This window comes from Peromyscus californicus, unplaced genomic scaffold, assembly GCF_007827085.1.
Source record: "Peromyscus californicus insignis strain IS unplaced genomic scaffold, ASM782708v3 Scaffold_1__1_contigs__length_55948999, whole genome shotgun sequence".
In the NCBI taxonomy this organism is placed as follows: Eukaryota; Metazoa; Chordata; class Mammalia; order Rodentia; family Cricetidae; genus Peromyscus; species Peromyscus californicus.
The window spans coordinates 29,528,063-29,555,201 of NW_026294492.1; the positions used below are offsets into that span (position 1 = coordinate 29,528,063).

The 27,139-nt window shown below is 46.2% G+C and overlaps 1 protein-coding gene across 2 annotated transcripts; it reads right to left on the reverse strand.

Annotated features, from left to right (window-relative positions):
• Nucleotides 1-8,005: 8,005 nt before the first annotated feature.
• LOC128115546 (cytochrome P450 1B1) lies at nucleotides 8,006-26,298 on the reverse strand. Of its 2 annotated transcripts, none has more exons than XM_052746340.1 (3): nucleotides 26,189-26,298; nucleotides 14,636-15,679; nucleotides 8,006-11,756 (listed from the first exon to the last, which is right to left on the reverse strand). In XM_052746340.1, exons 2-3 carry the CDS (start codon nucleotides 15,676-15,678, stop codon nucleotides 11,168-11,170), a joined length of 1,632 nt encoding a protein of 543 aa, XP_052602300.1. In that variant the 5' UTR covers nucleotide 15,679; nucleotides 26,189-26,298; the 3' UTR covers nucleotides 8,006-11,167. The 2 variants fall into 2 exon arrangements, with proteins under 2 accessions (XP_052602300.1, XP_052602299.1); XM_052746339.1 differs by lacking the exon at nucleotides 26,189-26,298 and adding an exon at nucleotides 16,050-16,486.
• Between the last annotated feature and the right edge of the window lie 841 nt (nucleotides 26,299-27,139).

Sequence of the window (27,139 nt, forward strand, 5' to 3'; positions counted from 1 at the left end):
TAAAATTATAGTGTATTTGACAACTGTAAGAAGATACAGGAATTCTCCAAAACACAGTTCAGGGTACCCCTGGTGATTAAAGGATTAAACATATTTGATAGGAACCATCAAATGTTTTGGGCTACATGCAAGAACTGTGAAGCGATAGCCAACCACAGAAGGTATAAAACCCTGGAGCCCCCAGAATACCAGGCGTTATGCTTCCGAGCTTCAGCATGGTACCTGTTGACTGGCTTCTTCCCATCACCCTCTCTCTGTTCCTCTCCCCAGCCGCTGGTTACCGCTACTCTTGTCTCCGTTTCTACAAGCAACATCCGCTGTTTTTAGATTGGAAAAGAGGACGTTGGATGTACTCACCATGAAGAAATGAAAAGGGTTTGTAGATGATGGACGTGCTAGTTACAGAGGTGACCTCTAGCCAACAAACAATGAGCCAGAACATTGCCTTGTACCTCATAATACGCATAAAATCGTTTGTTGGTTAAAAACAGAATAAAGTAAGAATTTAGTCCTAAAAGTCGGAAAGTCAGAATCAAGAAGAAGGAAAAAGCCTTCAAGATCCGAAGCCACAACCCTCCTTCCCCTTGCTTTCAATGCTGTTATCACAACTCATGGGTCTGAATTCTGCCTCTAGTTGCTGGGTTCCTTGGTTTATGACACAAAGCGGACATTTTCAGAGTCTGGAATATTGCCTTTGTAAAAAACATGACTGACGTGTTTCTGTTCCCCGGTACCTCCTTCGGGGATCTTGGCTTTGTGGGTTTGTGTCTCTCTGTGAGGCAGCCCCAGCTTGTCAGGATGCTAGCACAGTCCAAGGCCAGCCAAGACACAGGCAGAAACAATCATATGGGAGCACTTTGCCAGCCAAAAAGAGCTCTCAGGCATGAAGAGGTTGCTATCCCTATTAGTCAGTGCCTGGAGAAGTTGATCGTGTAGACCACAGTTGACAAGCTTTTTCTGTAAAAGGCCAGAGAGTGAATATTTTAGGCATTGCGAGCCGTGTGGTATCTGTCATAGCTACTGAACTCTGCCATTGTACCATGAAAGCAGCCACGAGCAATATGAGAGCAAATTAACGTGGCTGTGTTCCAGCTAGTTTTGTTCACGGATATAAGAATTGGACTTTCATAACATGTTCTCGTGTCATGAAATATTATTCGTCTCTCAATTTCTTCCAACCGTTTAGAAATGTAAAACTACTCATAGCTCACAAAGCTGTATAAACACAGGTGGTAGATCAGATTTGGTTCGTGGGCCGCAGTCTGTGGACCTCTGATGTCATTTCAGATGGCTGGTAGCCAGTGGAGCCATCATATCAGAGGAACGACTCAGAAAAACATCCATCTTGTGATGGCAGTATTTGAGAGACGTTAGCTCTTGCAAATTCAATTAAACATAGCTGTTGCTTCTCCCGTGCTTTGTTCTTTTGACTTGAGTCTATTTTCCCGTGAGGGTGTTGGCATGTCTGCCTGTAGGTGAAGGCCAGGTCAGGATGAGTCAACCATATGGAATAGGGGAAGGGGTGGAGGAACGCAGGGTGGAGGTTCCCAAGGAGATGAGAAACCACACTCAACTGCTCATCATCCTTCCACACGTCTTTAGGTCAAGGCTGCATGCTTAGTCCTGAAAGAAGAAGCCATCTTAGAGACATCACTCCTGGGACGGCAGTTCTCAGCCCGTCAGGGGAAGGATTGGAGGAGGGAGCTTGCAGACTCTTGTGGTCCCATCTGTTTCCCCCAGCTCTGTTCTAGCAGGATACCAGATACACAGGTCTACATTCTGAGGAGCAGGATGATGGGATTAGAGACAGACAACAAACCAAAAATTAAATTATGTTAACTTCATGCTGTCTCGGGATACATGCAGGGATTGCCGACAGAGAAATGATAGAGTAAGGTTCCGGATTTGAAAGAGCTTGAAAGAGGGGACAGCTAGGTGGCGGCAGCGCACGCCTTTAATCCCAGCACTCTGGAGGCAGAGGTAGGCGGATCTCTGTGAGTTCGAGGCCAGCCTGGTCTAGAGAGCGAGTTCCAGGAAAGGCACAAAGCTACACAGAGAAACCCTGTCTCGAAAAAACAAAAAGAAAAAAAAGAAAAAAAAAAAAAAGAAAGAGGGGACAGATAGGCTCACCTTGTTTCTATAGCACCTGGTTCCTGGAAGCCACATTGCAAAACACAGTGAAATATCAACCCCTTTCTTCCACAGCTTCGTCCAGTGTCAAGGCCAAACTGAGCGCAGCTGGATCTGCTGTGGGCCTGTGGACACTGAGGAAACGGAGCCTTACATTATGATGATGATGCCTGAGTAAGAGAACAAAGGTGGTCCTTTAGTCTGACTGCGTGAGGACAGTGTGAAACATGAGCCAAGAGAACAGAACGGATGGCTGGCGGCGGGAAGCGAGCTCAGAATGTCCTGAGCTTCATCACCACAGATTTCCCTGAGGCCTCTGCCTCTCAGAGCTGAATGTAACCTGATGCCTGGTGTCCCAAAGAACTGTGTAGGTGGAACAGCAAAGCAAAGGCCAGAAGAGAAGCCTCCACACAGGCTGCTCACCAGCAGAGGATATGTGATCCCTCCCCCCCATGCAGTCTCCCTCCAGGCAACCCATTCTCGGTAACTCTACTGGGATTCGGTGACTCTCTTTTTCAATCATAGATAGTAAAAGTGTGTTCACACGGCACAGTCTCAAGAAGTGCGGAAGAACCACAGAGATGCACAAAATCAATTTGGAGACATTCGGTACACACCACGTTCAAGAACCCCACAGATCATTAGAACACATTTTTTGTTTTTATTTTATTTCTGTTCCCGAGACAGGGTCTCATGCAGCCTGGGCAATCCTCAAACTTACTATGTATGGGAGAATGGCCTTGAACTCATGCCTCTGCTTCCGAGTGCTAGGATTACAGGCATGCACCATTAGGATCCACTGTAATTTGTATTTTTAAAGGCGTTACTGAAAAGTATGTTCGCTCCAGAAGCCTGCTGTCCGGTTGTTCATTTCTAGAATGAGCCAGTGAGCCGAAGTCAGGGAATGGTCTGGACCACACCAATGCCATTTGGCAAAAGCAGAAGCCAAAGCAGAGGAAGGACTTGCCCACAACATCTGTCATAGGGTGTGCTCGGACTAGTTTACTTCAAATTGCCCAGATTTTAAGTGGCTATGCAATCAACTCAATGGGTGTAACCAGACTTTTTGTTAGTGCTATGGGTAATTCATGTGCTGTCCGATGATGACTCCCTGTCTGAATTTCCTCCACAGGAAGAACTTAGGCAGAAGCTGACATCCTCGATGTTTACCCCTTGGTATTGCTTCCCTTAAGAGTGTTCCCTGACTACTCATTGTAAAGTCTCCCAACACACTCACACATGCTCACGAAAACAAACACGTACACATACACACACTCCCGTGCATATATACACACTCTTTATGCACACCACACACAGGTACACACACACACACACACACACACACACACACACACACACACCACACCACACCACACCACACCACACCACACCACACCACACCACACCACACCACACCACACCACTCTGCTTTTATAACACAACTAAAATGTTGTTTCCCTCCACCCACCTGTCCATCCCACTAAGACTACTGATTGGCTCCATGAGCTCAGAGCCTGGGGTTCCTTGTTATATCCAGGTTCCTACAACAATTCCTGGTTGATACACAGTTAACACCCAAAAGCATCACAGTAAAATTTCTCTGACTTGTGAGTGGTTCTACCCCAAAGATTGGTGGTTCATTTCCTGTTGAACTTGGAGAATCTGGCATCCCCCCTCCCCAACACACACACACACACACACTCCTAGCAGCAATAGTGTCCATTCAGGCCTTGGCCCTTCTTCACAAAACCATCTTGTTGCTTATGCAGAAATAGTTGCTATGAGCTCTAGCAACCTATCTCAGTCCATGGAAGCTCCTTTACACCAACTCCCCTTTAAAACTTTTAAAATTGTTCTGTTACGATTTTGTTTCTCATTAAAATTATATGTCCATGTAACTATTTCCATAATCAAGAACTATGTTGCGGAATATTACTTTAACTATGTAAAGATGTGTTACACTTGTCTGTGCTGCATTTGTATAATTATGTAAAGATGAGTTGCATTTGTTTCACCTTGCCTGCCCAGGGCACCTGATTGGTCTAATAAAAAGCTAAACAGCCAATAGCTAGGCAGAGAGAGGGATAATCGGGGCTGGCAGGCAGAGGGAATAAGTAGGAGGAGAAATCTAGGCTCAAGAGAGAGGAAAGAATGAGGGAGAAGTAAAGGGGCATGCCTGGGGTCAGAAGCCAAGGAGCTACCAGACAGACAGACACACAAGAAGCATTGAAAGTAAGATATACAGAAAGAAAATAAAACCCTGAGGCAAAATGTAGATAAAGAGGAACAGATTAAAATAAGGGCTAAGCTAAGACTGAGCATTCATAGCTAAGAATAAGTGTCCACGTCATGATTTGGAAGCTGGCTGGTGGTCTAAAAGAAAAGGCCTGGTACAGAACTGAATCCAACTTTCTCCACCACTAAACTGTTGGAATCATGAAGTATATAACCTTTTTATTTTTTTTAACCAACATAACTCCCTTGACAAGTGGGTTTATGTTCAGTTATTCCTTTTCAATGCTGAGTCAGATTCTATTATGTGACTGTACCACATTCACTTTAGCTAATCACCTTTGGAGGAAAAGTCACTTCCAGTTTGGGTGATTATGACTAGAGCTGCTGCAAACATTTAGGTATAGTTTCTGTGTGCACCTATTTCTCCTCTATAGGATGAATATCTTGGAGTCCGTCATACCACACCATTTTGCATTCCCCTCAGGACTGTATGAAAATTCCAGGAACTTCACATATTCCCTAACTCTTACTACTACCAGTTTTTTTTTTTTTTGCTTTTTAAAAAATAAATTTAGCAGCCAGGCAGTCATGGTACATGCCTTTAATCCTAGCACTCAGGAGGCAGAGGCAGGCAGATCCCTGAGTTCAAGGCCAGCATGGTCTACAGAGCGAATTCCAGAACAGACAGGGCTACACAGAGAAACCCTGTGTTGTAGAATATTATTTTATGATGTGTTACTTTTGTTTGTGCTATGGAACATTTGTTTAATGATGCAAAGATGTGTTGCATTCTTTTGTGCTGCATTTGTTTAACTCTGTGAAGCTGTGTTACTTTGCCTGTCTAAAACACCTGATGGTCTAATAAAGAGCTGAACAGCCAATAGCGAGGCAGGAGAAAGGATAGGCAGGACTGGCAGGCAGAGAGAATGAATAGAAGGAGAAATCTGGGAGGAGGAGAAGAAGAAAAGAGCAAGATAACAAGGAGAGGAGGATGCTAGGGCCCAGCCACCCAGCCACCCAGCCACACAGCCAGCCACAGAATAAGAGTGAAAGTAAGATATACTGAAGTAAGAGAAAGGTGTAAGCCCAGAGGCGAAAGGTTATTTAAAGTTAACAAAAAGCTGACTAGAAATAAGGCAAGCTAAGGCAGGGCATTTATAAGAATAAGACTCCGTGCGTATGATTTATTTGGGAGCTGGGTGGCAGCCTCCCCCAGAGAGCAAAGAGCAAAAACAGCCAACAACAACAACAACCCTGTCTGGAAAAACCAAAATAAATAATAAATAAATTTAGCCACTAGAGTGGATTTGCAATAATATGTCCTCCCAAAGGATGGAAACTGCTTGTGAGCCTACTGAGGATCACGCCTCTCAAAGGCTGGCGAACTACCTTGTGTTTCCAATCATAGGCCAGTTGGGAAGAGACAGGTGACAGTACCAAGACAAGGAAGTCAGCTTTTGGGGACAGTCCCGACGAGGATGCTGCTACCCCTCCACCAAAGACCGCCACACTAGAATGTGTTAAGAGCTTAAGTACATTGATCCCAAACCCCTAAGTGCGCATTATTCCTTCCTTCTGTCTTTACTCTCTTACCCGATGCATGCTGAAAAACAGTAACGACCTTTTTTTTTTAAATTTTCTTCAGGTTTGTACTTGTGTTTTGCCATGGGTGTGGGGTCCCTCGGGACTGGAGTTACAGTTGTGAGCTGCCACGTGGGTGCTGGGAATTGAACCCGGGTCCTCTGGAAGAGCAGCCAGTGCTCTTAACCACTGAGCCACCTCTCCAGCCAGAGTATGTTTCGTTTTCCTTCCTTTTTCCTCCTTTTCCGAGGATAACTAAGAGGAACGAGCCAGAGAGCAAAGATTCACTGAGCTAAAATAAGAGAAAGCTGAAAGCCAGTTCGTTTCTGGAACATGTGTGCAAATAAGTGGACTGATGTTAAAGTGCCAGAATGACCTGGTATTAGATTCAGGTTCCTCAGGATAGGGCACCTTTTGGAATGATCTCTGTAACGTGCCATCTACCCATGCTCCAGACTTCTCTGGATCTTAGTATGTGTCTTTTGTTTGATATTGTTCATGTTGATTGTAGTTCCATCTTATCTAGGTCATTATCCCTTATTCCTCCTGGACAATATTTGATAATCATTCCTATTGTATATAGTTTTATATTAGGTTAGAACCTTCTTATTTAGACAAAAGGAGGAGATGTAGTGCGTAGCTGTTCCAGCTTTGACCTGGAAGTACCACCCCCATTGAGGCTTCCGGTAACTGTCATACCTACGAGGCGGGGCCGAGACAGGAGCCCTTAAGACCCAAGATCCGGATGGGCCAGCTCTCTTGGTTCCTGGGCCCTGGACACTGGAGGTAGACTGAGCAGAGTTCTCCAGAGAACACCACTGGACTCCACTACACCTTTCCCGGACCCTGTAACCTATCCCTTCACTTGTAAGTTACTCCACAAAATAAACCTCCCTTTTAACTACATGGAGTTGCCTTAATACTTCCACCAATACAAGCCTCCAGTGAGCACACCTGGGTGACGCCCAAAGCCACCTTCCTTTCCCACCTGCATCTAGCCTGGACTCTATTGGTTAATTGGGCTTACTCCCCCAAACAACCAAACCAAAAAAAAAAAAAAAAAAAAAAAAAAAACCAACCCCACTGAGATTTTAATTTTTCCCCCAGAAAGTATTTCTCCCTTGTCCTGAATGGATATGACCATTTTCCAAGAACTTTTTTTTTTTTAAATCATGCATCTGGAAAACAGGTGAATATTCCTTAAGACCAACTCACAGCCATCCCTTTTGGGTTGCTAAACTGATGCTCTCAGCCAAAGTATCAGTGACATAGAGTGCCATTTTGTCTTTCCTGTTTATTTTCCCATTTTCATAATAACCAGGGCGGCTGTCTGGAAGACATAAGGGCCCCTGACCTTACACGGCCCTACCACCTGTGTGTGCTGAACAGTGAGGCCCTGGCTATGCGTCCCATGACACCATGCAACTTACCAAACACACATAGTGCACGGCAGAATTTTCTCACCCATTCTATTTTACTGGACGCCAGCTACGCTTCCTAATCAAGGGGAACAAATCTTAAAAATGAATGGACGGCATGCTCAAAGAAAGGGACAGCATGCTGCCGAGGGGGACAGATGTATCCTGCATTTTTCAGATGAAGCAGAAATATTAGGTCAACATGTTAAGACCTCGATCCAGTCTTTCAAAATTACGAGTTAGTTCTTATTTTGCTTGGCTGATCACCAGTAAAATTTAATCTTTTGTTGGTTTTTATAAATTCAGTAATATAAAGACCAAGGATTTGCTCGAGAAAACTGGATGCTAAGACAGTATTGAATGAAAAAATAAATTGGAAAAAAAATAAAGAGTAAACAGGCTAAGGTATGGAATGATCCAACAAAATGATGCATATTTATTTTTTTACATTAGGGAGTAATGGGCTGATGTGTAACAAAGTTGAAGGCAGCCACACAGCACACACTGGGTATATGAAGGCTGAATTAATACACATAGGAGCTGTGAGGACCACACGCTTCAGTATGTCAATGCCAGAGCACATAATAATAGTAGAAATAAATGACCCACGAGACTTTGCTGTAACATAAAAAGAAACTTCATAGAATTATGAAAGTGAATTTTATTGTCTAGGTAATGGTGTTTTGTAATAGATAATGACCAATAAAACTTTTTTAAAAAATTTTAGTACATCAAAAGGTAAAGGCTACACATTAGTTAATGCTGTGTGCATAGAATCTGTCTTGGTTATGACTGTGCACTGTATCAGCTATATACACACAAAGAACATACATGATAAAGTATAAAAACACAAGAAGAGGCTAAATAGGAAGTTATGCATGGGTTATAGTCACCAGGTAACATGTACTCTTTATCATACAATCGTGTCACAGCTAAAAAACATACTAATTAACATACACGGTGATGTATCTACTTGATCTAATACAGCCCTGGTGCGAAAACATTAAGAGTGTGGTAATATTTCACAGGTAAAGGCTAAGTTCTGGGGCATGAACTCTTTTGATTAACCCACAAAACATACCCGAGACATCTTTTTTTTGTTTTTTTTTTTTTTTTTAAAAAAGGATGTTCTGACACAGTCCAAGCATTAATACCCAAATGAGGCATTTAGTAAGAAAGTACTTTTGCTGTGCTGAGCTGAACATTCTGCCTTATGTGGTGATCAGCAAATGAAGTCCTTCTGTGGGAGAAATAACATCAGGCTTTCTGATTAAGCCAGTAAATCCATCACGATAGCCTCCAGATTTGGTAATTGTTGCTCATTTCTGGTTTACGACCTCCTTCCTTTCACTAGTTTCTAAAAACATTAAATAAAGCACCCCTGCTTCTTCCTCTGTCGCTGAAAGCATCTGGTGAAAACCGTGCCCACATTCACGAAACGCACGTCTGGGTCTGGTTAACTTAATGAGGGGTCCAGATTGGTACATGACGACTTTCACTATGACGGATTTCTCAGAGAAAGAGGCCACAGGAGCCCATGTCTCTGCCCCAGTCCTACTGAGATGCATGCTTTTAAGAAGACTTAAAAAACAAATAAAAAAACTTTGGATAGAGTTCCTTTCTGTAGTTGAAATTAAGGCTTTTAAAATACTGACACAACCCGTGTTTCACATTCAAGGGGTTCTGTGGTGAAAACCTTTAAATAAAGATTAAATTTTTATAACTCAATCTCCAACTACAAAATAGATGTAGAGGTGGAAGGTAGAGGAAGGTTCGGGCGATTCTTAAGATACCCTTAAAATTTAAGGGCTGTCACTCCAAACATCTTCTCCCCCCCCCCCCCCGAAATGTTCATGTTTCAAATTTTGTAGTTCAATAAATTAATTTGCAGTGAATGGGAACCATTTAAACATCTTTCTTGCAGCTTCTGGCTGCCTCCACACAAAAGGCATCACACACTCCATCCTTTCTAATTCTGATATGAAAATTCCACAAAGCCCAGAGAAACAGAGCAAACAGTAAGCTCTCTGAGCACAGTGGGCTTCTTTTGTTCCGTCTAATGGCAAGGAAAACAGAAATGGGAATCCCCCACCAGCCCTGCTCCTACTTCTGCACTCTTCCAGCCCTTCTCCAAGGGTTTTCAGCTTGTTTACATAATCCAAATGCATCTGTTTCCTCTTTCCCAGAGACCAAAAGGTAACTGCTCATAGTGTGCCATCCGAAATAAGAGAACTGATTTTAGCTATCCCCACCGTCTCACAATGCAATCACTAAACAGCCTCCCAAGACAATTTAAAAAAAAACCCCACAGACCTTAATACTCAACTTCAAAAACAGTAACAACAACAATAATAATAACGGTTAAAAAGAAATTGCCCAGTTGTAATGAGTTTCCTCTCGTATGTCCTAATACAAAGAACATCTAGAAAATCCATGGCCTTGTTTCAGCATTTGTCCTCAGACAAAGGTTAGGTGTCTCCCCTTTGAAGGGATGGTGATGCTATTTCCTCTAGCTTCAACTGAAACAAAGTAATCAAGATGGATTTTAAATTAATTTAAAATCGAAGCATGCCAAGAGTTTGGAACCTTAACATATTAATGGGGTCAATTCCAAAAGGAGCATCTTTATCATAACAACTACCAGATAAGAACATATTTTAACTGGTTTAGTTTTGAGATTTGTTCCTTGTCTGAACCTTGAATGGGGAAAAAAAAAAAATCTTTGTTACTTGGTTCCCTGATGTCAAAACAGATCCATTTAGTCTAGCTCATTGCGTGGATCTGGGCAAATTTCAACGGATTATATATACTTTTTGGTTTACTATATGACATAAGAAATATATCATTCAAATGTTTTGCTGATCAAATAATTAATATTCATATGATGTTTATGAGTAATTATGTAACAAATTTATATGCATTGAATGCTATTTGGTGACATGAGGTTTTGTTTTGTTTTGTTTTTTTAGTTTGTGAGACTTATCACTGATACAGGTTTATTACAGTCCCGTATCTGAAAGCTTACGTTGGACTAGCAAATATTTTTCCTCCTCCTAACTGGAATACTTCACATTAGCAGCCAAATGGCATGCAACTTTAACTTGTAGAAAACAAAATTTGCCATCTAAACAATTTACCTTTAAATTAATTAATCGCTGAACTCTACTGCAGTTATTAAGTTAAACTATTCATTTCTTTTTGAGCAACTGACTTTAGGGTCCATCCTAGAGTGGGAGGCACATCTGCAGGCAGAAAGAAAACCTCACCCAGGGCTACCTCCGAGGAGTTAAAATACTTTCCTAAGTAGGTTGTTTCTTGGTGGAGAATTTCTGGTCTTTACAGTTTTACACTGAAATTACTTGTGTTCGAATCTTGAGTATATCCTAAACCTTTGCTTAGTGTGGTTTCTGAAGGGGTAAATTTCTGCACGTAGAAGTTCCATCTCAAATCTACCTACAAAGGCAGAATCACTGAAATACTTTCTTGGGTAGTTGTGCACAACTGTTGATATGTGTGCGTATGTTTAATTGGGGGGGGGGGGAAGTTCCCTTAGGAAGGTTTTGCTGACAGGATCCAAATTCCTTGGGCCCTTTTACTCTGATTCAAAAAATACAGCCAGTAACGGTGGCATGGGCCCCGGAGGAGCCATGGTAAACATGCCTCACCTTCAGGCCACTTGGTTTCTGCTCACTTCAGAGACGTGATGGCCAAAGTGGAACTGGAAAAAAACAAACAAAAAACGCTGTGTTTTCCTCCCCAGTTAATGAGGCGGGTGTTGTAACATTTCAGCTACCTCTGGCTTCTCACTGACCAGCCTCCTCAGTTTGCAGCTTTTGAACAGCACTATCAAGGAGCTCCATGGACTCTCTGAGAGACACGTGGATTTTAAACGACTTGGGCTTAATGGTCAGGCCGTAACTGAAACTCATGTTTGAGGGCGCGTTTGGGTTAGCCTTGAAATCGCACTGATGAGCAAGGATGGAGATAAAAAGGAACAGGAGCATCTTCGAGAGCTCTTCCCCAATGCACCGCCGTTTGCCCACGGAAAAAATCATCACACTGCTGGCTAGTTCCTTGTTGATGAAGCCGTCCTTGTCCAGGAATCGGGCTGGCTCAAAGTCCTCTGGGTTAGGCCACTTGGCTGGGTCGTGGTTCACAGACCATTGGTTGACAAAAACCACCGTGTTCTTGGGGATGTGGTAGCCTAGGACAACGGTGTTGGCCGTGGTGGCGTGAGGAATGGTAACAGGCAGAAAGCTGGAAAATCGCATCGATTCATAAAGGAAAGCCATGACGTATGGCAGGTTGGGCTGGTCATCCATGCAGGGTAGACGGTCCCTCCCCACAACCTGGTCCAACTCAGCCTGCACCCGAGCCTGCACATCAGGGTATCTATTCGGATTTCAGCATGAAAGGGGACGAGAGAGAGAGAGAGAGAGAGAGAGAGAGAGAGAGAGAGAGAGAGAGAGAGAGAGAGAGCAAAATTAGTTCACCCTCCACCTCACAGCACACAGCAATTCTACTTTAATTCCACAAACTATCTAGGTCTGAGACTGAATTACAATTTCTGAAAGAAAATTAAAAAAAAAACAGGTTACCAATTTCTCTCACTCAATATTATAAGTTAAGCAATTTTATTTTTCTGTAATAAGCCTCTTATGGCCGAGGATTTATTTCCCATTGTGAGAAAATAAAACTCTTAAGTTTTTAATAGTCTAAAAATGCACATTAGTGGCCAAACCTACTTGTGTACCGGGCACAGTGCCTAGGCCCACAAGACATTTTAGACACCCAGGAAAATATTTGTCTATCCTGTAAAGCCTTCAGACCTAAACAAATGGAATTCTAAGTAGAAGTTCTCATAACACGTTTTTAATATTCATTTTATACCAATGTGGTCATAAAATATACTTTCAATGTGTTCATAAAGCAGTCTACAACGGCCAAAGGACCCCAGGCCCACAAAAGCTCAAACGCTGCCCTGAACGTGGATTATTTTCCTTTCCTCATATCATTAGACAATTCACTGTTATTATTTTACAAAGTATTACTGGTCTCCTGATAGATAAAGCTGCACATTTCCTAAATTTAAAAGGCAGAGTCCCAGTTTGTCAGAAGGGGGTACAAATTTTACTTCTGCGCTCTTGCTGATAGGAACTGGGATAATTCTTTTGGAAGACAAAAATCTTAGTGCACAGCAAACTTTACAAAGGCAATTATTCCTTGGTCCTTCATTTCTTAAACCCAATTATTTATCTCTAAAAGCCTATTTTTGGAAAATAGACTAACAGGTATAATGATACATAATTATAATAATACTTAAAACTTATAATGCAGTTAAAAACCAACAATTAATGTTAAAGCTGAAAACTGATTTTATCTGATTTTATACGTGTACAATATTAGGACCAGATACTATGTAGCCATCAAAATTACTAAAAATCCAGGCTGGAGAGATGCCTCTGTGGTTCAGGGCATCAGCTGTTCTTGCAGAGTGCCTGGGATCAATTTCCAGTGCCCATGTGGCACCTGAGTAGAGTTTGTAACTCCAGTCCCAAGGGATCCACCCTCTTCTGACCTCGGCGGGCACCAGGCATGCACCTGGTACACAGACATCCACTCGGGCAAAACTGCCATATACTCAAAAATTAATGAATAAAAAAAATATTTTTCAAAAGAGAAAAAGCATGCTAAAATCAATGTTAAACATTGAGGAAGTTTAAGTAGAAGGCTCAAAAAAGGGTGGATGTTGGAGGAGAATAATTACAGCCTCGAAAATAAGCTAAGCATTTAAATGGTGAAATCCCAGCTGCTGTTAAAATCACTTAACAGACCTTCCAACGTTTTCCACGAAGGGCCAAATAGCAAGCATTTCGGACCCCATGGAGCAAACCCTCCCTCCAACAGCTACTAGTTGGCACTGTAGTGTGAAAGCAGACACTGTAGGAGTGGACCAACCAGGTGTGCCCGTAAAATTTATGCTCTAAACGGGCATTATAATTTACCCACTCTGATTACATTGTCTCTTCACGAAAAAGAAAAAATAATGTCATCTTTGTTTAATTGACAATGACCCCGAAATTATTTTATTTCTTTGGAACACATGGAAAGTCGCTTACACAGCTCAATAATTTTTTTATTCCAAAGGGTACAAGCTCATCTTGGTATGTGAAAGACCTGGTGATCCCTCTCCAAGGCAGCCTTTTTCCTAATCTTGAGTTGAATTCCCTTTATTTTCTGCCTCCCCTGCCCCCCCCAGACCCAATAGTCCCAATATATGTTTCCACAATTTGACTTCAATATTGAAAAGTTATTTTAAATAGACTTTAAAAATGTGAAAGTAGATGTGCAACATCTGAAGAAACACGAATTGTGTGAATCCAAATAGGAATCGATTCTGCCTGCCAAATTCAAAGAGGGGAGCACATATTCAATATCCCTTATGTGCTAAGAAACAGCGTAGGGTTTCCAGATAAAATACAGGCTAAATCTGAATTTCAGGTAAACAATAGGTATTCGTCAAATTCTCATAAAGGATTCATTTGCTTAGACCACCTGACAGCGGGGGGTGGGGGAGCTGCTTAATCTTTGCACGCAGCCTTGCAATTCTGTAGAGGTCTGTGCCCTGGCCCACAGATTAGGATGGCCCTGGCACCTCCTTGATAACTTAGACTCCTCTCTAGATCCTGATCGCAGCCACGGAAGTGGCTTTCTTTGCTCCTACTTTCTTTGCCTCGGGGTGAATCTTATTCGCAGGTTGTCCTCTGGGGACCTGCCTCCTCTGGCTTCCTTTGCCTGGTAACAAAGCCCTGCCCTGCAGCTGGATGTTAAGACCCGGGCTGGACAGCCTTCACGGTGCCGGTGGCCGTGTTTAGTTAACACTCTACTTGCACCACCTTGAACCTTGGAGCTGGTCCAATTCTGCTTCTATTGAGCCACGGAAGGATCAAGGCTGATCTCCTCGCATGGCAAAAAAATCTTGTTTTTCCGGGGGAGGGCTCTTCCCAAATTTGTTCCCAGTCACGAGAGGAGTGGGGAGGGCCAGAGACAACTTCAGAGATGTTGGCAACCGTGGGGGAGGGGGCGAGGGGAGCGCGTCTAGGCCTGTCCTAGTGGTCCCTGGCTTATCTTCCCCGAGATCTCAGTTTCAAGGAATGGAGCTGGGGCAGGGCGAAACCTCAAACCCTGCGCCTAGCTAGTGACCTTTTAGCCACACGCCCTTTTTCAAAAGAGGAAAGAAAGGATCGACCCATCCCTCCTAGAGGCTTTACCTGGTAAAGAGGATGAGCAGCCACAGCAGCGCGGTGGAGAGGGTGTCCTGGCTGGCTCCGAAGATGTCCGTAATAGTGCCCGGCACGTTCTCCAAATCCAGCCCGAAGGGACCATCGCCAGGGCCCCCGGTCGCCTTCTTTTCCGCGGAGAGGATGAAGGCGTCCATCATGTCTCGGGGAGCAGCCCCGGGCACCAGGCTTTCGCGGTGCTTGAAAAACTTGTCCAGGACGAAGTTGGTGAAGCTGCGGTTGACCTGCTCGAACTCGCGGAAGGCGGTGCGCACCGGGTTAGGGAAGAGCTGCAGCCAGGGCAGCACGTCCACCAGGCTGCCTGCGCCCACCGTGCGCCCGAACTCTTCGTTGTGGCTGAGCAGCTCTAGGAACTCGGCATCGTCGTGGTTGTACCGGCAGCCGAAGCACACGGCGCTCATGACATTGGCCACCGCCACGATGATCGGCTGCGTCGGATCCAGGATGGCGCCGCCGGAGCAGCGACGCACCAGGACCGCCACCAACTCTCGCGCCTCGCACAGCGCGTGGCCCTCCAGGAGGCGGCGGCTGCGCGGGTGGCGCGTGGAGAAGGCGCGCATCGTGCCATAGGCCGCGCGTCGCTGCGCCTTCCAGCGCTCCGAGTAGTGGCCAAACGCCAGGCTGCGGCCACCAGACACCACGCGGAAAGAGGGAAAGGGCGGCCGGTCCGCGAAGACGCTGCCCTGTTGCACCAAGGCTTGGTGGATGGCACTCTCGCCGTTCAGCACCACGACGGGACAGCTGCCCAGGCGGATCTGGAAAACGTCCCCATAGCGCCTCGCAAGGCGAGCAAAGTACAGGTGTGACGCTCGGCCCACAGACGCCGCATTTCCGATCAGTGGCCAAGGGAAAGGACCCGGGGGCGAGGACCACGGTTTCTGCCGCCACTGTCGCAGCAGCCACTGTCCCAAGTGCACGGCGGCCAGGACCAAGAGGAGTAGCAGAAGTGTGGTCTGCTGGGTAGACAGCGGGCTCAGCGGCTGCGGGCTGTCTGCGTTAAGGCTGGTGGCCATGCTGGGGATACAAAAGCAAAACGTGACACACTCAGGTGTGCAAATAACAAAAAAAGAGTGAGTCCCCCCTGCGTCCCAGCCCCAGCATGGGACCACAGAGCCTTCTTGAATAGAGAGGAGGCGGCGCCTAGCTCAGGGGTGGCTTTCTGCACAAGGTGCTTAAGAGGACCCTTCCATACCCAACCCAGCCTCCAACAGAGAAACCCGCTTCAGAATCCCCAGGGGCCTAACGGTTCCCGGAATTCCGACATAATTCCGGCGGCACACACACACAAAGGCAGGTTTCTTTTAAAGTAGCTAACACCCCACCACTGACTTCCAAGAACCGGTCTGAAGAGGCCACGGGAAGGTGGCTCCGCGGACAGACTGACCTGCGACGAAGCGTGGTTTTTCCAGCGGTGCAGAGCCACCGGCTCTGGGAAAACGCCCTGGAGCCTCTGCCCAGAGCAAGACTTCAACCTGAGAGTCCCCAGAGACCCGGAGGCCCGCCCTAGACACCTGATGCCCGCTGCTTTTAGCACCCACTCTTGGCTCAGTCAGAACCTAAACTTGGATTGGGGTGGAGGAGAGGGGGGGAAAAAGTGTCTCAAGTTTGCTGAGCTCCACTGCACCTGGGGCTCCTCCGCAAAGTCGGGGCTTTCTCACGGAGTTGGAGTTGCGGTTGAGATGGGTGGGGGTTAGGAGTTGATAAAGTGGAATCAAATCCCAGGCCCGGGGCGGCTTTCAAGCTGGCGTTGCAGAGGTGTCTGCAACGCACCCCAGAGGCGACACGCGCCATCCCTCTACCCGGGGGTTTTAAGGACTGGGTAGAGGCTGGAGGGAACCGGACCTTGAGGGGGTGGGGCGTGAGGGGCGGGGCGCGAAAGTCTGGGGCTTGGACTCAAGACTCTCGGGTCTCCCATCCGCGCTCAGGGTGACCCTGGGTGGTCCAATGGGAAGTCCGCGCCGCGCGCTCGGACGGTCCAGGAACAGTAGCTGGCAGTTTTGTCGGGAGCCGCCTCGTAAAGTTTTCCTTTGGCGATAACGGCTTCTTATCATCAGCCATCCCCGAGTCAAGACCCCACGCTTTCCCCAGAACCGAGTTTGGGACGGAATTTTCCCACGCCTCTGCGCGCTGGAGCAGAGAGCACCCAAGAGCTCGCCCCCCCCCCCCTCCTCCAGGTGACTCGAGCTTGGTGCTTAGCTCGTGATCCTTAGGCACCCAGCCAGAAAAGGAAACTTGTCGTTTTAGGAACAGGGGTAGCTTGGGTTGCTTACGGTTTGTCTTGCCTTGATTTTTATCTTAAGGTTTTGCAAGCCCTTTGGCCCTACAGCGTGGCTCTTGGTGTGCACAGGTCTCTTTCCACCTCTGCTGGCGTGATCAGGAAACCCTGAAAGCTGCTGCCCTACCGCCCCAGGCGTGGACCATCCTTAGGCACACAAAGCTCAGCAGGCCTGGAGGCGTCCCACATTGGAAAGATAGGGGACACGCCACCTGCTGGACACGCGAGACCGCTCTGATCGCACCCAGGCTGTAAAGCAAGTTTGGGCGCCGCCGGGGGCAGTCCTGGAGCGGAGACCTAAGAGGGGGCGGTGAGTGGGAGGAGGAGGCAGCTCTGCAAGCCTGGAACGATCGGGTTGAAAAGTTTCTGCTGTCGCCTCCCCCTTGCGTGCGGAGCTGTGCCTTGCGTGCGCGACTTCTGGGAAGTCGGCTCCAGTCATCTCCCTGGGCGCTGCTCTTGGCCGCCCCTCCCGCGCTTCTCACGGCACCTGACACGCCGAGGCGGCGGCCAAGGGCGGGGTGCCTGCCGCCACCACCCTCGGCGACGCACGCACAGCTGCGCCCCCAGGGCCTGCCCCGGGGATGCTCGATCGCAGCCCGCTTGTCGACCCTCGCTCATGCAGCCTGGTTCCCAAACGAGGGGCTGCTGGCCATGGGGACGCTTCCTCCTAAAGGAAAGCCTCGGGTGTCTCAAGGTCCTGGAAGCAGCTGCTGCTGTTCCTACCAGTTAATGCACAGACTCGTACTTTCAAAACACCTGTGAGAATAAGTTTTGTGCCAGGCTCTGGAGAGGGCGAGCCGAGGGAGAGGTAGAATGCTTCTCTTTAATCAATTAAGAACTGTAGCTCCAGGCCATTGGTGCGATCTCCAGACAGCCCACTCCCAACGTTGTGTTATTGTCTCGTTTACAAAAAACAGATTCAGAGAGATTATGGGACTTAAACAAGTCACACAGTTCTTTAGAGGTGGAGACAGGATTTGAACTCACAAAGTCCCACTCCAAATCCCTCATACAGGTTTATACCGAGTAAAAGCATGTGTGTGTGTGTATGTGTGTGTGTGTGTGTGTGTGTGTGTGTGTGTGTGTGTGTGTGTATTCCACTAAAAGCTAGCCAGAGGCTCAGCAGCTAAGCACACTTACTAACAAGCCTGACCCCCTGAGCTAGATGCCTGGCACTCACCAGGTGCAAGGAGAGAACCAATTTACACAAGTAATCCTCCAACCTCCCACCTGTTCCAGAGCACACAGGCACACACATAATAAATGTCAAAGTTTCTAATCAGCCGGAAAGATTTGACGCTTCTTGTCCATGACGGAGTGTTGTAAGACTCACAAAGAAACAGTACACTCACCATGTTTAAATTGGCCACATATGAGGGGGGCTGGTGGCAGGTGCCTCACAGCTGACAGGGGGATAACTGATTGCATTGTAAAGAAACTTAATGAAGGGGTCTGAAATGAAAGTGTCTAACATCTCTCAATAAAATGCCTGGCCCGCTAAGAAAAAAAATGCCTTTTTTATAAGTGTTTTCAGTAACTTTTGCTATGCTTTCTGAATGAGATTTTTATATACACCATGGTCGAGTACTAAGACCAGAGATGAAGTTGGCCCTGGGCACGCGTGGGGGGGGGGGAAGCACATTAGTTTAATAATAAGTATTGGTTTCTCAGAGCTGCAGTAGTCCAACATGTCTGTCTTTCTCATATAACAAAATGCTTGAGACAGGCCCATTTTAAATGAAAATGGGTTTATTTGGGATCACAGTTCAAGAGGCAGGAAAGCCCTCCAAGAGCATTGTGCCAGCTCTAGGAAGAGGGAGAAGGGAGGGGCAGCCATGGCCACAGTCCATTAGAGCAGAACGGATCCAGGAGAGGCCATAATACACCATGTTCTTTGCTCCCAGTATCCAGAAACTCCCAGTAGGCACCACCACTACACTGAGAAATCCAAGTGGCAACACATGCAAACCATAATAAGCTCTTCCAAAGGAGGTTGGTGGCAACCTTGTAATATTTAGCTTTAGCGGGCCCCTGGCTAGTGATTGTCTGGGACTAGTCTCCCACCGCACTAATTTAGGAGATGAGAATCAGCAACCGGCTGGTGTACAGTCCTAGCCCATCTCACAGCATCTCTGCCAGAATTAGAGAAGAAGGTGGAAGCTGCCTCCAGACCAAGTCAACCGCTGTTTTAAAGTATAGAGCAAGGCTCAGACCTCCTGTTTAACAAATGCTGTGTGGCTTTTAGTTCATCACAGGCATGCCTGCCTACCACAGCAAATGTCATCCTTGGGCACAGCTCCTCAAAAAGTAGAGGAACCAGTTGGACGGATGCTGCCTGGGAGACAGGCTCTTATCAAAGTAGACAAGCCAATGGGACTGTCCACAGGGCACCGTCTTCAGGCCTCGGGCTCTTCCGAGCTTTTTTAGTACAAATGTCACTGAAGGGGCTGACTTAGTCCTCAATTAAAACTTCAGCATAAATAGATAGATAGATAGGTAGATAGATAGATGATTGATTGATAGATAGATAGATAGATAGATAGATAGATAGATAGATAGATCCAAAGCACTGATATGTATCCCTGATCCATCTCAAAATGAAGTTCTGTTCCCTCTTAACTATTCATCCATGTTGGGGCTTTGGGATTACCATCAGAATTTCTCAACCAAGCTGCGGATCTTGGCCTAGGAATCTCCTCTCAGTCAACAACACAGAGGAGGGGCACGGCTTTCAACCTCCAAAATCTCAAACTTGAATTTTTCTTTCTTTCTTTTTTTTTTCTTCCTGCAACTAACTTTCAAAAAGAGCAGTTCAGCTAGCGAATGGTTTAACGTGGAGGTTTAAAATGCCTTATAGTGTATTGACTCCAAGACGCAGCTAAAGTTACGCAAGACAAAAAAAAAAAAATGCACCAGCTCGGAGGATGATTATGACATCTCCCAGCATGGAATGACCCAGCAAAGTGGCTCTTCCTCACCTCTACTCCTGCCGACCTTTGTTCTTCTAATTCTTTCACCTTCTTAAACTGGCCACAGACAGCCTCCCACTGAAAACCCTGAGAGAAGGAAAACATCTCTTTCAAGGTCCTAGAAGGACTCTGATAGGCCAGGTTGGCCTTGGGTTTCACACCACAGTGCAGAGTTCGTTTTGTAATTAGAAAAAGAAAGATGGGCAAAACACCAGGAAGCGAAGGAGCGAGCCACCACAGTCCACTCCGTGCTCCCTAACTTATGCACAGTATCCTGACTTTGTTGGGGACTCCATCTTGCCCCCACCCACTCAAGGTTCCCAGGCTTCATAGATGCCGTAGATGGTGCAGCGAGAGTGTAGCGCTCTTTACCAACAACGGCCTCCCCCAACTCTGTTTCGCTTCCTCCTTTTCTCCTGATGTCCTTCCTTCAGGGTCTTTTCTTGCATTTTGTTCTTTCATTCTCATTTTCCCTTTCTCTGGGTCCATTTCCAGCTTCCACGTCTCCTTCCCTCTGAGACGACCTTTTTCCAATCTCTGCTCCCATGCCACTATACTATCAGTATTTCTATCTCCTTCTCTTCCTCCCTCCCTCCTTATTTCCCTCCCTCCCTCCCTCCCTCCTTCCTTCCCTCTTTCTTTTCTTTCTTCCTCCCCCCCCTCCATTGGAAGGGTGGAATCCAGGGCCTTATACAGGCCATACAAGTGTTCTATCACTGAGCTCCATCCTGGCCTCTCTCTGTCCACCCCACCCCCATGCACACCTACTTCCTACACACATACTTCCTACTTTCTTTGAACCCCCTTTTTCTTTCTCACAGAAGAGTAAAGAGTAGACACAGAGGGGCCAGAGAAGGAGGAGCAAAGGAGACAATAAAGGAAGGAGTAAGGGGGTAGAGCAAGTAAGAAAGAGGAAAAGGAGAAATATCAAATCCCAGGGCTAAAGATGAAACTTGGCGATCATTTTATCAGGTGTTTCGGCCACTACACTGGAACATCTGGACACAGCAGGGATACCATGGGAAGGGCAAGGGCGCCGTGGCCTATGGTTGCTTTTGCACATCTGTCCTCTGGGGTCCTGCCACAGCCTGGTCTGGTTCTGAAATGTGCCTTTCTGACAGCAGAGCAGGGGGATGAAAGCCCTGTTCCCTGGATCCTTTGACCTTGCATGAAACTCTTTAGACAGACGGAAGATATTGTTTTTCATTTTCCTTTTCTAAAGTTAAATGGTTACTAAGAAAATACAGGTTTTGACAAAGTCCCCATTTAAAAAAAAAAAAAAGACAGAATGTACACTTGGGCTCTGGGAAAGCTAACAGCAGATTCAGGCTTCCGGTTCAGACTTTTAATTTTTGTTCCATTAGCCTCTTTATTTTTGGTATTATATCTGTCTTCCTCAACGCCCCCACCCCAAAGTTTTCTTCTTTTTTCCACAAGGAGATAAAAATTCAGGTTAAAAAAAAAAGTTGTACTCATGCCCAAGGTTTGAAAAAATAATTGGTAGTTAAATAACCTAAGTGGCTGTTTTTCCTTCATAATCCCAAAGGGAACGTAAGAGCTGGATAATTATATGTTAGCATTTTTTGGCCTTGACCTCAATGGAATTCACCCCTTCTACTATTAAAGAAGCTACGGCCTTTTCTTTTGCTGGATTTCTTTGGTTAGAAAGTTCTGGATACTAGGAGGCTCTTTTCAATAGCAAGGAAGTTCCAGAATGAACTTCGTTATCTTATAATAAACCTTGAGCTACCTTTTGACGTCCAGCTGAGTGAACATACCTTTCAAGTGGCAATGCCTGAGGGCAGCCTCTGAACCAGTCCCTGGTCACCTAAACAATGCCCTGGTCCCTTAGTCATCATTTGAATAACCTGTTTAAGCCTTGCAGCCAGTGTCTGTGCCTCCCGAACAGTGTAAAATTTCAATACCCCTGACGAAGCACATGCCTGGAACTGAGCATCTCCCCATTCTGTTGTCTTGTCCAGACCAGAGGGGCACAGCCACTTTCTGTCACACGTGGTGTTTCTTTTCTTGCTGACTATTTGCCTCCTACTTAAAATATTTACAGCCGGGCGGTAGTGGCGCACGCCTTTAATCCCAGCACTCGGGAGGCAGAGCCAGGCGGATCTCTGTGAGTTCGAGGCCAGCCTGGTCTCCAAAGCGAGTTCCAGGAAAGGCGCAAAGCTACACAGAGAAACCCTGTCTCGAAAAACCAAAAATAAAATAAAATAAAATAAAATTTACACTTCACAAAGCTTGTGATCAAGGAGCGGCCTCATCTTGTGAACCTGGACCTGATAGCTGGCACAGGATTTAACTGTCCATTTTTCAGTTAATGTTTTTTTTTTTTTTTCAGTGTAAACTTTACATTTGTTCTTCCCCAATGCATCGTACAACTTGAGGATAATTTTCTAGCCCCGGAGGCCATATTGATACTCTTGGGTTTTTTTGTTTTTGGTTTTGTTTTGTTTTGTTTGTTTTTCAAGCATGTGCTGTTTTTTATTTGTTCTTTGAGAATGTCATATATGGGTATAATGTATTTTTATCATCTACAACCCCCAACTCCATTCCTCCAACTCTTCCCAGATTCCCTTATATTCCCTTCCCAATTCTCTCTCTCTCTCTCTCTCTCTCTCTCTCTCTCTCTCTCTCTCTCTCTGTGTGTGTGTGTGTGTGTGTGTGTGTGTGTGTGTGTGTGTGTGTGTCTGCCTGGGTGTGCATGATTATGGGACCATCCACAGGAGAATGGGTGACTTCCTAGGGACCACTCCCCTGAAGAAAACTGTTCATCCTAAAGCAGCCATTAGCTACCAAAAGCTGCTCAGCTAGGGCTTGGGTATCAAGAGTCACGCCACCCACTGCCTCAGCTAGCTCATGCAAGGCAGGGTGAAGCAAGGAGCTGGGCCATTCCCCCGCTCTCAGGTCTTCAGATCCAGGTCACCCACACTCACACCACCAGGACCAGTTCTACTGTATTGCCCAGGTGGGGTGCAGGGCCCTGCTCTCCTGTGTGCTGCAGCTGGTGAGGGTCAGGGCTAGCTCTCTCCCTCTTGTGACCCAGGGGCCAGGCAGTGCTGGAGAGCTCACCCCGGTAGTGATGACGAGGGAAAGATGGCAGCCAGCTACCACCCAGGCCCAGAACCAGGGCTATGAGTTGGCCCACCCCATCTGTGAACTGTTGGAGCAGGTGAAGGCGATGAACCTACAGATCTGAAACAGCAGGATCTCCATGGCACAGGATAACTGCAGGATATTCCAGAGGAGCCCCAGTGAGAGTCCATTATGGGTGGTGTAGCAGAAGCCAGAGGCCTCGAGCCAGTCCAATGACTCATGGCAATGAACACTTGCAAGTAAAGATGAATGGACTAAAGGGTAAACTGTGTGACTCAGTGGGCCACACGACGGCTTCCAGTACAAGAGTCCTTTCTCTCTCTTTTTTGTTTTTGTTTCTGTTTTGGTTTTGGTTTTGGTTTGTTGTGTTTCTTTGTTTTGTTTGGTGTTTTTGGTGTTCCTTTTCAATTTGTTTTTGTTGGGGGAGGTTTGCAAGGGCAGAGGGCCGGATGCAAGGGGACAGGGAGATAAGTGAGATCGGAATGCATGGTGTGAAATCCACAAAGAATCCATAAAATTAAAAAAGAGAAGAGTCCCCACCCACACCCACACTGCACTGATGACTGGCTTCATCTTGTGTAGGTCTTGTACAGGCAATCACAGCTGCTGCAGTTTTGTAAGTGCCACGGCCCCTGTTATGTCCAGAGGATGTTGTTTTTACAGCAGCCTTCCCAGAGCTATGGTTCTTACAATCTTCCTACCTCCTCTTCTCTGGTGTTCTCTGAGCCTTGGAGGAAGCAGGTATGATACAGGCATTTAGGGCTAAACACTCCACAGACACCTATTCTCTGCACTTGGACCAGTTATAAGACTGTATGAACTACTATCTACTGCAAAATGAAGCTTCCCTGATGAGAGCTGAGGGGCTGTATTGAGCCACGGTTATTAAGACAGCTATTTAGAAGCAAGTTTGTTACTATGTCTAGAAAAAACATGTTTATACTTTTGTTAACCCTGAAGAATGGACACTAGATCAGGACAGTAAAAGCATATGAAGAGCCTGTCTGTGGCCAGGTGACTGTGGCCCTCTCTTGATTTCTTCAAGACAATGATCTTTGGGCCATGGTTTGTACTGTATTCTACACTTATTCTATGATCACAATATTATGCACATTTTATTATTTTCTGTTTTGACCAGATATACCAGATAAAGTTTTTAAATTATGTATATATGCATGTGTGTCAAAAGAGGGCATTGGATCACCTGGAACTGGCAATACAGTTGGTTGTAAGTCATCCCTCCAGCCCCAGAAACACATTCTTAAAACATGCATGCACAGGACATAAACAGACTCTTGCTGAAAGAGTCAGCCAATAGATGACACACAGAAAAACTGGAAAGATGCACTCCCATTCCATCTCGGACCCCAGATGGAGAAACCCTACTTTTGTGCATACATACATTTGATATGAATGAGATCTTATTTGAATTATTGCTATTTGGTGATCTTTTCCAGCCCAACAATGTTGGCCTCGAAGGAAGATGCAGATCTGCTGCTTTTGGACAATTCTGGAGAATGTTTCTGACATAATTTATTTAGCTGCAAGTAGTGACTTAGGTGATCATTTGTGCTGTCCTTGACTCTAATATCATTGACTCCGCATCAGTGATTTGGCTTTTGCGTCTACTTCTGTAGGTATCTGTAAGTGCTGGAGTCTACCCAGACACATAGGATAATTTCACCCGTTGCCACTTGAACAGGCTTGCTAGTTTGTATCCCCACAGAACCTTGATTTTTGTACCAGGTAGCAGGTGGCCACAGCACCAACTGCTCCTCTTATAGAACACTGTTACTTTAACTTAGCTTTGCAAATGTGGAACACAAAGGTAAAAATATCATCTGTCTTTCAAACTAGTCTTGATTTTAGAGGCTCTGTGTGCTTGTGCTCAGAACATCTGTTCTTCCTGACAAATGAGGGGAACCCCAGGTTAAAGACACGGAAACATTAGAAGGAGGGATTCCAAATCTCCTCATCCCAAAGGAGGCTTCACAGAGTCTGGGGAGAGAAACAGCAGCATCCCACACCCAGACCTGCTCTGAAATGACTACAGTTCTTCACATGCTCTCCCAGCCCCCGCCTCCCGGCCCCAGCTCAGGCCCAGATGCCTTCCAAGCTCATCCAGTCCTTTACAGGAGACTAAAAGCCATGTGTCCCACACACCGGTCATCAGGAGCTTGGCACTCGTGGGTCTAAGGCTGGGTTCTCTTATTTATATAAATAGTAACTTAAGGTCTGTTAAACATTCCTGAGCCTGAGTTTGCTCAGTTTGAAAAACAAAAAACAAAAAAAAACCATAGTATCCTCATGGTCACGGGGAGTAAATGAGAAAAATCAATTAGTATAGTTCATGGCAAAATGAACTCTCAATAAAAATCAACCGGTAGTGGTAGTGGTATCAGTATTATGCCTACTCTGACTAAGATTATTTTTGAGCTGTAAATCTTGGTCTTGAAGGAGTACTTGTGTCCCCGTCACAGGAATGAGCACCTAGTCTGTCAGCTCTGTGTGACAACTACTAGGACAGCAACCCCTCACCCACCTGCCAGCTCCTGCCAGCTCCAGAGCCAGAACCCTGAGCTTCTGCGTATCTTTCTTAGATAATGCGCTGAGTGCCAGCCAGACTGCCAGGGTCTGAATGCCGCTCTTTCGTGGAGAGCTGAGTGGCTTCTCTGCTTTCTCATTTCATTCCTCCAGGCCCAGTTTAGACGTCAGTAAAATGGCAGTGACAACAGGAACTAGTTCCAGGAGCTGTGTGAGGACTAATGAGCGAGCACACGCCAAGCTTGTAGACTGGTGCCTGTCCCATGGCGGCCACTCAGACGGCACCAGTTCTGGCTGTTCTGTGGGAGGCCATTTGCTGCTGCCTTTAAAAGGCTCTCACCCAGCCCTCTACTCTTGGCAGACAGGCTCAGTAGCAGTGGCCAACCTGTGATTTCCTCCAACTCCAGCTGGTGGCTCTGCAGTACTTCTTCCTCACCCCATTTTACCTTACCCAGGCTTGCCTAGGCGGAAATGCTAACTTGCAAAGGCTGTGTGCTCTCCCAAAAGCTCCTGGAGGGGCCATGCTTGGCTCCCTCCTTCTGAGGCTCTTGTCCAGGCTTTCTGCTGGCTTTTATGGGTGTGTTTTGCAGCCCTAGGGGTGAAACAAGACTCCAGGAGAGTACTCACCAATCCCTGGCAGCCAAGATGGGGAAGCCAGACTGGGTGAAAATTCAAGGGTGTGCTGTGGGCCCTCCTGGGGATGGACACCAAGGGAGCAGTACTGTGGTGCTTTCTAGAAGATTCATCTGCTTTCGTCTCTCCCAGCCCTGGGAAGAAATGCACATGGCTTCAGACATGGGATGCATGACCCATATGGCAGTCATACTGTGATGCTGTCACAGGCGCCTGCAGCAGAAGGCAGGGCATGGAGATCTTTGGCTCTCCCTCCTAAATGCCAGGGAAGAAAGTGTCCAGAAGCTTTTCTGGTCCAAATTGGAAAAATTACATGCAACAGTCGGTACTTTGGCACCAACTTACCTCCAATTTTCTTTTTTTTTTCCCCTTGTGCTGAGTCAGACCCTGGTGGGTCCTATGTTTTGAGAATTTAAATGCAGGAAGAGGGATGGGCTTGTTAGCATCCAAGATTTGACAACCTGGCACTGTGACCTGCTTGGAGACGGCTGCGGCATCCAGCCAGCAGCCATGCCCTTTAGACTCTCACTGTCCTGTTTCAGGAATGCCTCATGCAATAAGGATGTGCCTGTGCCTGGAGTCCTCTGGGTACCAGCCACATCCCAGTGGAATCTCTAGGGTATGGACTACCACAAGGCTAGGTAAGGGACTCCACAGCAGAGGACCTATTTCTGTACTCTTTTACTGTTAGGCTATATGGCTACCTGGGTTTCCTTCAGCAGATCAAAAAGGTCAAAATCAAATTACGTATATCATTTAATAAGGGATGCACACACCAACATTTTGAGTTCTACATACAGGCCGCTATGCCCAAGTATAAACTTTTTCCTCTGGTGTCATAAGACAGGATCTATAGCTTGTGTTCTTCTATTTATTTTCTTAGCATCCCCTAAAACAACAAAAGTAGTTGGAGACAGAGAAAGGAAAGGGACTAGTCTCCCCTCC